The 14,568-nt window shown below is 44.2% G+C and overlaps 1 protein-coding gene across 7 annotated transcripts in view; it reads right to left on the minus strand.

The window, feature by feature from the left end:
• NBEA (neurobeachin) overlaps positions 1-14,568 on the minus strand; it is an 899,093-nt gene that overhangs the window by 94,798 nt on the left and 789,727 nt on the right. For all 7 annotated transcript variants that reach the window (XM_069758980.1, XM_069758976.1, XM_069758974.1 and 4 more), the window contains one exon: positions 11,141-11,260. In XM_069758980.1, coding sequence (XP_069615081.1) covers positions 11,141-11,260 — 120 coding nt within the window. The remainder of the gene's footprint in view (positions 1-11,140; positions 11,261-14,568) is intronic.

A 14,568-nucleotide genomic window follows, 5' to 3' on the forward strand; every position in this document is an offset into this window, starting at 1 on the left:
TGATGAGGGCCAGTAAGGGGCGACATTATTACAGGATGAGGGCCAAAATGGGAAGACATTATTACAGGATGAGGGTCAGGAGGGGGGGACATTATTACAGGATGAGGATCAGGAAGGGGGAACATTATTACAGGATGAGGGCCAGGAAGGGGGACATTATTACAGGATGAGGACCACAGGATGAGGGGACATTATTACATGATGAGGGCCAGGAGGGGGGAGGGGGGGGGCATTATTACAGGATGAGGATCAGGAAGGGGGACATTATTACAGGATGAGGGCCAGGATAGGGGGAAATTGTTACAGGATGGGGGCCAGGATGGGGAGACATTATTACATGATGAGGGCCAGAATGGGAGGACATTATTACAGGATGAAGGCCAGGAAGGGGGGGGGACATTATTACAGGATGAGGGCCAGGAGGGGGGGGGGGACATTATTACATGATGAGGGCCAGGATGGGGTGACATTATTACATGATGAGGGCCAGGAAAGGGGGGGGGGGCATTATTACATGATGAGGGCCAGGATAGGGGGAAATTATTACAGGATGAGGGTCAGGAAGGGGGACATTATTACAGGATGGGGGGACATTATTACAGGATGAAGGCCAGGAAGGGGGAGATTATTACAGGATGAGGGTCAGGAAGGGGGACATTATTACAGGATGAGGGCCATGAAGGGGGGACATTATTACAGGATGAGGGCCAGGATGGGGGGACATTATTACAGGATTAGGGCCAGGAAGGGGGGACATTATTACAGGATGAGAGCCAGGAAGAAGGACATTACTACAGGATGAGGGTCAGGAAAGGGGACATTATTACAGGATGAGGGTCAGGAAGGGGGCGACATTATTACATGATGAGGGCCAGGAGGGGGGGGGGACATTATTACATGATGAGGGCCAGGATGGATGGACATTATTACATGATGAGGACCAGGATGGGGGGACATAATTACAGGATGAGGGCCAGGATGCGGTGACATTATTACATGACATGAGGGCGAGGAGGGGGAGGGGGACATTATTACATGATGAGGGTCAGGAGGGACATTATTACAGGATGAGGGTCAGGAAGGGGGACATTATTACAGGATGAGGGCCAGGAAGGGGGGGGGGGACATTATTACATGATGAGGGCCAGGATGGGGTGACATTATTACATGATGAGGGCCAGGAAAGGGGGGGGGGGGCATTATTACATGATGAGGGCCAGGATAGGGGGAAATTATTACAGGATGAGGGTCAGGAAGGGGGACATTATTACAGGATGGGGGGACATTATTACAGGATGAAGGCCAGGAAGGGGGAGATTATTACAGGATGAGGGTCAGGAAGGGGGACATTATTACAGGATGAGGGCCATGAAGGGGGGACATTATTACAGGATGAGGGCCAGGATGGGGGGACATTATTACAGGATTAGGGCCAGGAAGGGGGGACATTATTACAGGATGAGAGCCAGGAAGAAGGACATTACTACAGGATGAGGGTCAGGAAAGGGGACATTATTACAGGATGAGGGTCAGGAAGGGGGCGACATTATTACATGATGAGGGCCAGGAGGGGGGGGGGGACATTATTACATGATGAGGGCCAGGATGGATGGACATTATTACATGATGAGGACCAGGATGGGGGGACATAATTACAGGATGAGGGCCAGGATGCGGTGACATTATTACATGACATGAGGGCGAGGAGGGGGAGGGGGACATTATTACATGATGAGGGTCAGGAAGGGGGACATTATTACAGGATGAGGGTCAGGAAGGGGGACATTATTACAGGATGAGGGCCAGGAAGGGGGGACATTATTACAGGATGAGGGTCAGGAAGGGGGACATTATTACAGGATGAGGGCCAGGAAGGGGGGACATTATTACAGGATGAGGACCAGGAAGGGGGGACATTATTACAGGATGAGGGCCAGGATGGGGGGACATTATTACAGGATGAGGGCCAGGATGGGGGGACATTATTACAGGATGAGGGCCAGCATGGGGGACGTTATTACAGGATGAGGACCAAGATGAGGGGGGGCATTATTAGAGGATGGGGGCCAGCATGGGGGACATTATTATAGGATGAGGGCCAGGAAGGGGGAACATTATTGCAGGATGAGGGCCAGGAAGGGGGGACATTATTATAGGATGAGGACCAAGATGGGGGATCGAGGGCCAGGAAGTGAAAACTTTATTACAGGATGAGGGCCAAGCTGGAAGACATTATTACTGGATGAGGGCCAGGATAGAGGACTTTATTACAGGATGAGGGCCAGGCTGGAGGACAGTATTACAGGATGAGGTCAGGATGGGGATCAATATCATAGTTTGAAGCACAGAAAGGTGGACATTATTCCAGAATGAGGGCCGGGATGGGGGACATTATTACAGGATGGAGGTCATTATTATATGGCTGAGGGACAGGTTGGAAGACATTACTACAGGGTGAGGGCTACAACAGAGAACATTATTACAGGAAGGAGGCCAGGACACGGGACACTATTACAGGATGAGGGTCAAAATACAAGACATAATATTATAGGATGGGGCAAAGAAGAGGGGTATTGTTACAAGATGGGGGACAGGACTACAGGATGCGATCCAGGACAGAGGACATTTTTACAGGATGAGGGGACATTATTACAAGATGAGGGCCAGGATGGAGAACATTATTATAGGATGAGGACCAAGATGGGGGAACGAGGGCCAGGAAGGGGGATGCGATCCAAGACAGAGGACATGATGGGGGACATTATTACAGGATGGGGGCTCGGACAGGTAGCAATACTACTTGGACCTACTTGGGGATAATATTACTAAATGGGGGTTATTATTAGTTGCCATGGCAACCTGATGCTAAGTAATGGCCTACGGTGGCAAGTAAGGCCCTACAATAAACAGGATCTAACAAATGAAGCGGCAGTGTAAAACTGACAGATTTAATATCCTGCAGTACAGAAGTATTGCAAGATATTAGATCATGCCATCAGGCAGTAAGAATAATAAGGTTGTAAGAAAAAATTGTTAAAATGTTTTAAAAAAGTCTATATATACCGTAAGTTTAAAAAACAACAGAAAAAATATTTTGCCACTAAAAATACTGTTTTATGCAGCTGCAAAAGTAAGCAAAAAAAGAAAAGTACACGTTTGGTATGGCCACATCTGGAATGACCCAAGCTATTATGCGGTATGATGAACACTGTAAAAAAATAAATAAATAAATAAAACACAAAAAGCAGCTTTTTCATTATACTGATGCACAAAACATGACATAAAAAGTGATTAAAAAGGCATATAGAAAAATGGTAAAATGTCATCTTTTCCTGCAAAGTGTGTGGCCGGTCATCCTCAGATTTTTCTTACGTGCAGTCGATTTATCCAGCCACACAAGATTTAAGAAATATCATTCACTTTGCTGGGAGTGTAAAATGCATTTTTTTTAAGAAAATGCACGTAAGAAAGTTTGGAATACCCTAAAGCTGCAGTAAAAACGCATGTGATCCGAACACGACTATATCAAAGTTTTGTCAAACTTCACAAAAAAGGCCAATAAAAATATAATTTTTATTAATAGACAATAGTAAAAACACAGTAATATTGGTGAGGGGACACCTCAAACACAGAACAAAAGGTGGGTAATCCAGAGACTCCAAACAAATCAGTACAACTTGTATTACACGTATCCAGACAAGTGTCCATATGCAATTAGTCATGTACCTACTAATGATAACATGCAGCTCTTAGTGAGAGATAGACAAGCAAGTACAATAAGGTATAGTTACCAGATAGGAGCGCTCCTGGAACCCCACCACACCCGACGCGCGTTTCGCTTGAAATGCTTCGTCTGGGTATGGACACTTGTCTGGATACGTGTAATACAAGTTGTACTGATTTGTTTGGAGTCTCTGGATTACCCACCTTTTGTTCTGTGTTTGAGGTGTCCCCTCACCAATATTACTGTGTTTTTACTATTGTCTATTAATAAAAATTATATTTTTATTGGCCTTTTTTGTGAAGTTAGTCTTTTTTGGTGTATCTATATTGCCCTTCATGGCCATAAAATTGGGATATAATTAGGTGTTAAAGTTTTGTCAAAGCCAAACACTAGGAAGAATCACTAACAAATGACATGCCAAAACGAGACAAAAACTGCAGCTTCAAAAGCATGATTAAAACACAAGTAAAGAAAAAATGCAAGTAACCTAAATTAGCTAATAGGTGTAGAAAATCTGCAAGATCAAACGCTCATCATTGTGGGAACATAGCCTTAAGGTATCTTCACAGGTCGTGTTTCTGACATGTTTTTAAATTGGTGAAAAAAAGCTCCAAAAACGCTGAAAAAATTGATATGTGGAAGATTTGAAAAAAAAAAAACGCTTTGATGGAAAAAAAAAACCTCAATTAGTGCAAAAGATTTCAGAAATCATATTTCATTCATTTAGCTGGTACTGTAAAACGCTGCAAAAATGCCACATATGAACATTCCTCTACTGTCCTGTGTGTGGCTGTAAGACAACTGGCTGCAGAAGTCTAACTGCCAGCAGTAGGACAAAGCAATCACTAAGCTCCACCCCTTTGACTAATGGGCGGAGCTTCAATCAGTCACCAGCTGAAGATCAAACTGTAATTCTTGATAATTCTGTTAGACCAGGAGTAAGGTTTATTGCTGAAACATGTAGCTTCTTTTCTCTGTGTTTCCCTTTGTGTCTGAATTTTCCTAACCTTTATGGAGATTTTAAATGTTGGAACAAACCTCAATTTTCAATACCTTCCTGGGACTTCACTACTACTCTGGATCGTTCGTCTTCTTGACTAGTAATTCTTTCTGATTGTTTCAAGATCATTCATATAATGCTGCAGATTAACAGTACTCATGTATATTTAATGTTTAACTTAAAGTGTTAACATTGTTTTAACCAATTTCATAAATCAGTAATACATGTGCAAATAACAAACTTTGTAATGTATCTGTTCAGGGAAAATCCGCTTCTTTCTCATCCAGGACTGATCTTTCATTTTTTAAATTCTCAATTTTTGCTTAAAATCTGTCTTCAGTGAAGACAGATTTTTCCGTTACTCAAATAGTAGATGTCAGCTGATACTTATGAGATTCTATGGAGAGGCGAGGAGGAGCTAGAGAGACAGCTCCTCCCTCCTCCTACAGCCTTACATTTAGATTATCATTACCAACTGCCATCTCCTATTGGAGTAATGTCAAAACCGGTCTACAGGGAATACAGATTTTACCCATGATTTGAGAATTTTAAGAATGAATCCTGGAGGAGAAAGAAGAAGATTCCTACGATAAGATATATTACAAAGCTTCTTATTTTCAAATGTACTATTGGTTGATGCAATAAAAATTAAAACAACGATTACTTTTTAAGTTTGGTGTTCCTTTAAGAAGAAGGGAGGGAACGCAGCTAGTCAGAGATTGTAAAGCTTTTTACCTTAAGGGATAATCAACAGTCATAAAAAAAAATCAATCTGATGCAACTGCCCCCCCAACATAAGAACGGACATTGGGGTATAGGCGGATAAGTACCCAGAAATAGATCAGATTGCCGGCAGATACTGATAGATCAGGTGGAATTGTCCTGCAGAAATTCAATGTAACTCAGTAACAATAGCAACAATATAAAATACATCTGCCAAGAAAGCCCCTATTGGGCTCTCATAAGACCCCTCTGTAGCCGGCATTTAATGTCTGGCAGGTTGATGCTCATAAAATATTCATGGTGTTTATCTATTGTGTAGGCAAAATGGTTTAACAAATTTTTCTAAGCAAGAAAATCCCCCCCCCCCATATTTAACAGGACGAGTAAACGCTATTAGACGTCAGGCGTAAATCACACACGGAGACGATATAAATACAATGACAAACGATGAAAATGAATGTTTGCTTTTTATCACGGCTAACAATAAGCGCGGATGACTTGCAAACAGAGCAATAACGGGGATTCTCCATCAGATTCTCCGTGCCGTGAGCGCGCTGGAATAATCTAATGTGCGTTGTGGCATAATATCCCCAGGCAGGCGAGGTAAAAGCTGAGGCTGGAGAGAGAACCTACATTCTAAATGGATCTTGTCATTAATGCTTTATTAATTGCCCCGGGCAGTGGGAGCTCGGCGCTGGGTGAGCCGCTGCAATATGACACTTTAAGGTCAAATCTAATTCCTGCTGTGTTTTATGGACTAGACCAAATATCGAGTTAGCGGCAGGAAAGCCACATTTATTGGGGTTTTTTTTTCAGCATCAGTCACACAAACATTTGATCTAAATTAAAGCAGAATTTTTAATAGAAGTCGAAAACCTTTAGCACTCGACATCAAACAAACATCAATTGTTTTAAACAGCTACAATAATTCTTGCCGAATTTCTAGACAGCCCTCCAAATTATTCATTATACAGATGTTCACCGCGATAACAACTTCCTGACCAATCATTTAATGGGGATAGAAGAAAGGCCGCGTTATAGGGGCTGCCAATGACATGCCAACAGATTTACGGCATGTGCGCAAATGGCCGAACATGATGACATTCTGGAGCCGCCCGGATGTTTGCTTTACTGTCTGAACCAGTGAAATGGCCGTAATAAAGGGGTATTCTCATCTTGTGTGCCACAGGAAGCCGGAGGCGCTGCGCTCCTGACTGACCGTACAAGCCAGCGGCACTGTGGCCCGAACTGTGCACTCTCCAATGGTGCAAGAAGAAGCAGCTTTGTATCACGGTCCAGCAGATTTCAGAGCAGCACTTACAGGCTCTACAGCAAAGAGCTTGTAAGCGTGGCACTCCTGACTGACTGTACAAGCCAGCGGCATTGTGGCCCAAACTGTGCACTCTCCAATGGTGCAACTAGAAGCAGCTTTGTCTCGCGGTCCAGCAGATTTCAGAGCAGCACTTACAGGCTCTACAGCAAAGTGCTTGTAAGCGTGGCGCTCCTGACTGACTGTACAAGCCAGCGGCATTGTGGCCCGAACTCTGCACTCTCCAATAGTGCAAGTAGAAGCAGCTTTGTCTCGCGGTCCAGCAGATTTCAGAGCAGCACTTACAGGCTCTACAGCAAAGAACTTGTAAGCGTGGCGCTCCTGACTGACTGTACAAGCCAGCGGCATTGTGGCCCGAACTGTGTACTCTCCAATGGTGCAAGTAGAAGCAGCTTTTTCACGTGGTCCAGCAGATTTCAGAGCAGCACTTACAGGCTCTACAGCAAAGAGCTTGTAAGCGTGGCGCTCCTGACTGACCGTACAAGCCAGCGGCATTGTGGCCCGAACTTTGTAGTCTCCAATGGTGCAAGTAGAAGCAGCTTTGTCTCGCGGTCCAGCAGATTACAGAGCAGCACTTACAGGCTCTACAGCAAAGAGCTTGTAAGCGTGGCGCTCCTGACTGACCGTACAAGCCAGCGGCATTGTGGCCCGAACTCTGCACTCTCCAATGGTGCAAGTAGAAGCAGCTTTGTCCAGCAGATTTCAGAGCAGCACTTGCCGGCTCTATAGCAAAGAGCTTGTAAGAGTGGCGCTCCTGACTGACCGTACAAGCCAGCGGCACTGTGGCCCGAACTGTGCACTCTCCAATGGTGCAAGTAGAAGCAGCTTTGTCCAGTGGTTCAGCAGATTTCAGAGCAGCACTTGACGGCTCTATAGCAAAGAGCTTGTAAGCGTGGCGCTCCTTGCTTAGAAGACCGGCTACCATTGATAGTCTGCAGCAGCAGTAGCCAGTAACCAGAGCAATGAGCAGTTGACAATACAATTAACAGCCCCTGCTCTCTTAATAACAGAAAGGATTTTTTAATAAAAAGCAAATTGTAAAGTTGCCGGTTTTCACAAGTACTTATGCATTTATGATGATGAGACAACCCCTTTAATGAAAACTCATCTTGTTGCCTATACTAACCAACCAGAGCTCATTTCAATTTTTAAATGGAATCCGTCGCCAGATTTTTGCCATCTCATCTGACAGCAGCATAATGTAGAGAAAGAGACTGATTACCTGATTACAGTGATGTATCACTTTACTGGGTGCAGCAGTTATAATACAATCAGTTTTTAGATGTAGCATGTAGCAGAGCTCAGAAAGCTGCCTACGCCCACACCACAGATTTCTATGCACATTGTCTACTGACAGTGAGCTGCTAATTAGTGCTAGGGGCGTGGTTGGACCAGAATTCAAGTGGGCACCAGTCTGGGCAGTGATGATCTCCTGCTGATAAAACACTCCTTGCATTGAAACAGCAGCACACAGTCTAATAAGAGACATCACTGAAATCAGTGCCTTAGCCACATTACAAAGCAATATCACAGAAAAACCCCCAAAAATTCTAAAAAATATCTTTATTAAACAATTACTTTAAAAACGTAGTGCATACAAAACCATCACCAGATAATTGACACTTGAAAATAGAAAAAGAACCTAGAGAGGTGCCTATCCCTAATAGCCTATCACTTGTCAGTACCCTACCTGCCAGCGGAGGTTGGCACCCTAGACCTGCGCAGTGGCGCCCCCGCTCACCGTCGACTGTCCCTCCTGATCAGTATTCCCTATTCAGGAAGGGAGAGAAAAATGTATATGTGTGGTTCTCAAAAGTGGGAAAAAAAATGGAAGGTAGATACTGTCCCTTGAACTCACCCTACCTATCAGCGGGGGTTGGCACCCTAGACCTGCGCAATGGCACCCCTACTCCTTGACGGCTGACCCAAACGTGATTACCCTATCAAGAAATTCGGAACCCTCACTAACGTAGGGTACTGAAATGTGAGAGCGTAGTGAACGAGGAGGGAGAGAAAAAAAAAAAGAAAAAAAAAGAAAAAGAAGGGCGGGGGGGGGGGGGGGCGTTAAGTTTTGCAGAGGATATAATAATCCAAAAGATTTACTATGTTATATAATAAAGACACGATTATTGGCTGTCCTGATTCCCGATATAAAAATATGATACTCAATGCGGATCTTAATAAGGGCACTCAGCCACAATAATATAGAATATATTGCACAATGCCCACAATCATAATAGGACATGCCACAAATCCCACATGGATACTTAGACTAAAACTGCACCCCACAGCAACAGAAAAAAAAAATTCCCTTGGTTCACACACTTTTAAACAGTGGGGTCATGAAGCAAAACAAATCTGTTTATCTGCCTTCTAGACTCAAAGACCCCCACTTGGTCAAAAGAGACAAATCTCCCAGTTTGACAAATTCTCCAAACTCACATCTCAATAGATAAGCATAAAATGAAAAATACAGTAAAAAATACAGTCAGTCTCATAGCTCTAACTCGACGCGTTTCTCCTCCCAAAGGAGGTTCATCAGGACAATATTAAAGTGGTATCAGAGACTGTTACTTAGTTTTGCGCTGTCCATCACGATATAGGACACCAGCACCAGTTATGTACCTTCCAGATAGAGTGCCTCCAGATCGCATCCAGATAATGAATATGGACGTGACTCCACTCCCATAGGGGTGGAGCGCATATCCATTATTTTAATGAGCGGTACCATGTGACCGCTCAGCACTGGAAGGAGCTGCCGGCCCCGGGACGACGGAGAAGCAGGGAGGTGCAGAGAACATGCCAAGAGGGTGAGTATAACGGGGGAGGGTGAGCCATGCGATATTCACCTGTCCCCGTTCCACCACCGGGCTGTGTCTTCCGTGTCCCCTGGCGGTGACATTCAGGTCAGAGGGTGCGATGACGTGTTTAGTGCACGCCCTCTGCCTGAAAAGTCACTGGGCACGCGTCAGTGGAATGGGAACAGGTGAATATCGCAAGTGCTGGGGAGGCCTGAGCCAGCGGCGACTCCTGCACCTGGCCTCCATAGCGCGCCGGTGTCCCCGCCTGCTCATGACACCGGCACCTGGCCCCCGGCGACGAGAGGGAAGTATGTAATTTTTTTTTAATCGCGGCAGCAGCATATGGGGCATATTATTCTATGGAGCATCTTATGGGGCCACCAACTTTTATGGAACATTATATAGGGCATATTATTCTATGGAGCATCTTATGGGGCCATCAACCTTTATGGAGCATTATATGGGGCATATTATTCTATGGAGCATCTTATGGGGCCATCATTAACCTTTGTACAGCATTATATGGGGCATATTTTTGTATGGGGCTCCTGATTTAATATGGATATTCAAAAACACTTAACCTACTGATGTTTCAATTAATTTTACTTTTATTGGTATCTATTTTTATTTTTGAAATTTACCAGTAGCTGCTGCATTTCCCACCCTAGGCTTATACTCGAGTCAATAAGATTTCCCAGTTTTTTGTAGCAAAATTAGGGGCCTCGGCTTATACTTGGGTCAGCCTATACTCGAGTATATACGGTAATTAACAAAAAACATCTTCAAAGGCTTCCTAAGCATTTAAAAAGGTCCCTTAGTCTGTTTCAGTAGGCTCCACAATCATGGGGAAGACTGCTGACTTGACAGATGTCCAGAAGGCAGTCATTGACATACTCCACAAGGAGGGTAAGCCACAAAAGGTCATTGCTAAAGAAGCTGGCTGTTCAGAGTGATGTATCCAATGGAGAGTTGGGTGGAGGGAAAAGTGTGGTAGAAAAAGGTGCACAAGCAACCGGGATAACCGCAGCCTTTAAAGGAGGCATTTTCAATTTTTGTATTGAAGCACTGAAATAAATTAACTATTTGATAATATTCTAATTTAGTGAGAAGCACATATAAATTATGCCACTTTGTCGGCTCACACAGCCACATGGATGGCCCTCGTAGTCAGTGACATCTTGTTCTGGTGTTCAGTGGGTGTCACGGAGGTCAGAGCCCCAGAAATCAGAAACAACATACAGTATGTGAATCAGGTCACTGATGTTTTTGGTGAGCCAACCAATAAACAGCAAAAAAACATTGTATTGAAAATATTTACCATCAGAACCTTTAAAATTTATTAAGAAGTCACCCCCCTATCTATAAGTTACTGGTCGTTAAGGGTGAGGCCATCGGGACCCTTGGCAAATGGACGCCCCGATTAGTGGATCACCTCTCTGGAAATACCCCTTTGTCAATACAATACAGTAGAAACTAACGCATGCGATTATATTATCTGCTGCACATACAGCTTTTTTTTACCTTTTTTTCGGTAACTGATACCACGCTGATTTGCTGCTTACCTTTACGTCGGATGTGTCTCTTTGGCAGTTCCTCCATGATCTTGCCACGGCAGAGAAAGTTCGGTCTGGGTGATCAAACTTGCCTTCGTTCACATTAAGAAAAAATGTAGTGAAGGGTTCCTTTAAAAAGACAAATAAAAAAAGAGTACAAATGAAATGGGTTTTTATAGCTGACCACACATAGTAGCTCGGCTGACAGCTCTCTCCAGACTCCCCTACACAAAGGGACGCTCCTATGCTCCCTATGAGAATTAACTGGCATCAGCTAGTCTACCCTGATATAAGCGGTCAGCGAACAGTCTGGAGGGCCCATAAACACATGAGATGGTGGTCTGATCCTGCTGAAATTATTCGTGATGGACAGCAGTGGCTTTCCTGGAGTGGGCACTAACTGCAGAGAAAGCTCAGGCAAGTCAACGCTATCAATCACCAGTGGGAGTGGGAGAGGCGGGGCATGCAGAACCAGTGGGCAAATACTGTGCTGAGTCACTTGGCCACACCCAGGGTGCACGGAGCCAATTGGCCACACCCAGGGTGCAACGAGCCACTTGGCCACACGCAGGGTGCAACGAGCCACTTGGCCACACCCAGGGTGCAACGAGCCACTTGGCCACACCCAGGGTGCAACGAGCCACTTGGCCACACCCAGGGTGCAACGAGCCACTTGGCCACACCCAGGGTGCAACGAGCCACTTGGCCACACCCAGGGTGCAACGAGCCACTTGGCCACACCCAGGGTGCAACGAGCCACTTGGCCACACCCAGGGTGCAACGAGCCACTTGGCCACACCCAGGGGGCGCCGAGCACGCTTATTAGCATAATTTGCTAAACTTCAGTTTCTGCAGGACACAAAAAGTGATTAAAATGCTAAAGTTGCGATTTTGAAAGGGGCCATGTGACCTACAAGGCTACGGGCCTCACATCAGACTTCCTTTAATTTTATACCATTAAGTTACAATAGTCGACACAGAAAAAAATAATAGAATTTTAAACAAAAGAATAGAATGTAGAATTTTAGGTTGGCACATCAAACAGTTCAGTAAATTATTACAAGAAAGTATCCATCTAAAAACCTCCAGCGCTGACGGGTGAGCACAATAAGTCTCCCGCTAATTAATTGTCCCATATGGAAGCGATTACACAGAACAAAGAGAAGTCTTCTGCGTGGTTTCTATACAGAGCACTGGATTTCCACAGTATATAAACCTGCAAATTGCGCCACAGCATGGCGCTCCCACAGATGGGGGTAGATTATACCAGCATGCCGCCAGAATTATCTGCTTACAAGGCTTTAAATAATAAATCATATTTACTCAAACATGCACAGTAGGCAAGAGTGAAATAATAATTTACATTAGACTGGCATACACTTGCAATTACATTAAATTGGAGGTAGGGTCTGGTAATAAAGGAGTGAAGAAAACATCCCCGAGTGCGGTAATGTCACACGCTGTCACTTTCTGGTCTGTCTGCTCGGTAGGTGACCGTATGACCAGGGCAGCTGATCCCCAATCCGTTTTGGGTGAAGTGAGAAAAAAATGCGTAATCTCCAAAACAAAATTATTATGTATTTAATACATTTAATACCGTATAGCTCACTTTTTAACCCCTTCCTGACCTGGCGATTTTCTGATACGTTTTCTTTCCTCTTCGTCTTCCAAGAGCCATAAGGGTTTTATTTTTCCGTTGAAATAACCGTACGAGGGATTGGTTTTTTTTTGCAGAACGAATTGTACTTTTGAATGACTCAATTATTGTTTATCATGGGATGTACTAGGTAGTGGGAAATAGATTCCAAGTGAGCAAAATTGTGAAAAAAGTGAAATTCCACAATTTTTTCTTTTCTTTTATTTACCATGTTCACAATATTCTCTAGGTCAGTACAATTACAGAGATATTAAACATGTAAAAAAAAAAAAAAAGATTTCTGTGGCTGGAAAAAAAAATTGGAACCATAACGTTTTTAATTTTTGATCCATGCGGCTGAGCGATGGCTTAGTATTTGCGCCCTGAACGGACGTGTTTATTTACACCTACTTTTGGCAGATATGATGTTTTGTTTGCCATTTACTGTTCAAATTAATCTTAAATTTTTATAGATTGGACTTTTATGGGTGTAGTGATACCACATGTGTACGGTATTTTTTTCCTATTTCTTTATTTTTAATTGGGGAAAACAAGGGTGATTTGAACTTTTAAGTTTGTTTTTTTTTTATTAAAAAAAACACCTTTTTGTTCCCCCCACTTTATACTATATTTGTTAAGGTACCGTCACACTAAAACGACGCTGCAGCGATACGACAACGATGTCGATCGCTGCAGCGTCGCTGTGTGGTCGCTGGAGAGCTGTCACACAGACAGCTCTCCAGCGACCAACGATCCTGAAGTCCCCTGGTAACCAGGGTAAACATCGGGTTACTAAGCGCAGGGCCGCGCTTAGTAACCCGATGTTTACCCTGGTTACCAGCGTAAACGTAAAAAAAAAAACACTACATACTTACATTCCTGTCGCGTCCCTCGGCGCTCTGCTTCTCTGCACTGACAGTGAGCGCCGGCCAGCCGGAAAGCACAGTGGTGACGTCACCGCTGTACTTTACGGCTGGCCGGCGCTCACCAGTCAGTGCGGGAAGCTGAAGGCGAGGGACATGACCAGACACCGGAAGGTAAGTATGTAGTGTTTTTTTTTTACATTTACACTGGTAACCAGGGTAAATATCGGGTTACCAAGCGCGGCCCTGCGCTTAGTAACCCGATATTTACCCTGGTTACCAGTGAAGACATCGCTGAATCGGCGTCACACACGCTGATTCAGCGATGTCAGCGGGAGATCCAGCGACAAAATAAAGTTTCAAACGATCTGCTACGACGTACGACAGGCACGGGGGTCTTCAGCAGACCCCGGTCTGTCATGGCAACCAACTGGTTTACAGCAGCAGGCAGAGCTCTGCTCAACCTTCGGTGCTAAAGGTAGATGATGGTTGAATAACACAGTCATCACCTGCAGGGGAAGATGACAGGAGTTAGGGAGTCGGCACATGACGCAATTGTACGTCGTATGTCGATAAGGGGTTAAACAGAAAGGGTCCAATTCATTATTCCATTTGTGTATTTTGTTTTGTTTACTTTTTGTTGTACTTTTGCCTGTTTTCCAAATTCTTTTACGGTAATCTGCGTCTTTTTTAAGTCTATTTTCCTTTTTTTTTATGTTTGACATTGTGGACAGGATTAGGTTTCCAGATGTTTTCTACTAACTTGTTCATCGTGGCTTACAAAGTTAACGAACTGCGAGTGCCATTTTGAAGAATTTGGCACGAAAACATCTTGAACACCACAAGACAAAAAAGAGGATTAAGAAACCCTGCAAATAAAGAATTGGGCCTATAGCTTGCTACATATTTTTTAGCTTAGTTGCAGTTTAGAAACATTT

This window comes from Ranitomeya imitator, chromosome 3 (assembly GCF_032444005.1).
Source record: "Ranitomeya imitator isolate aRanImi1 chromosome 3, aRanImi1.pri, whole genome shotgun sequence".
NCBI classification, from domain to species: domain Eukaryota; kingdom Metazoa; phylum Chordata; class Amphibia; order Anura; family Dendrobatidae; genus Ranitomeya; species Ranitomeya imitator.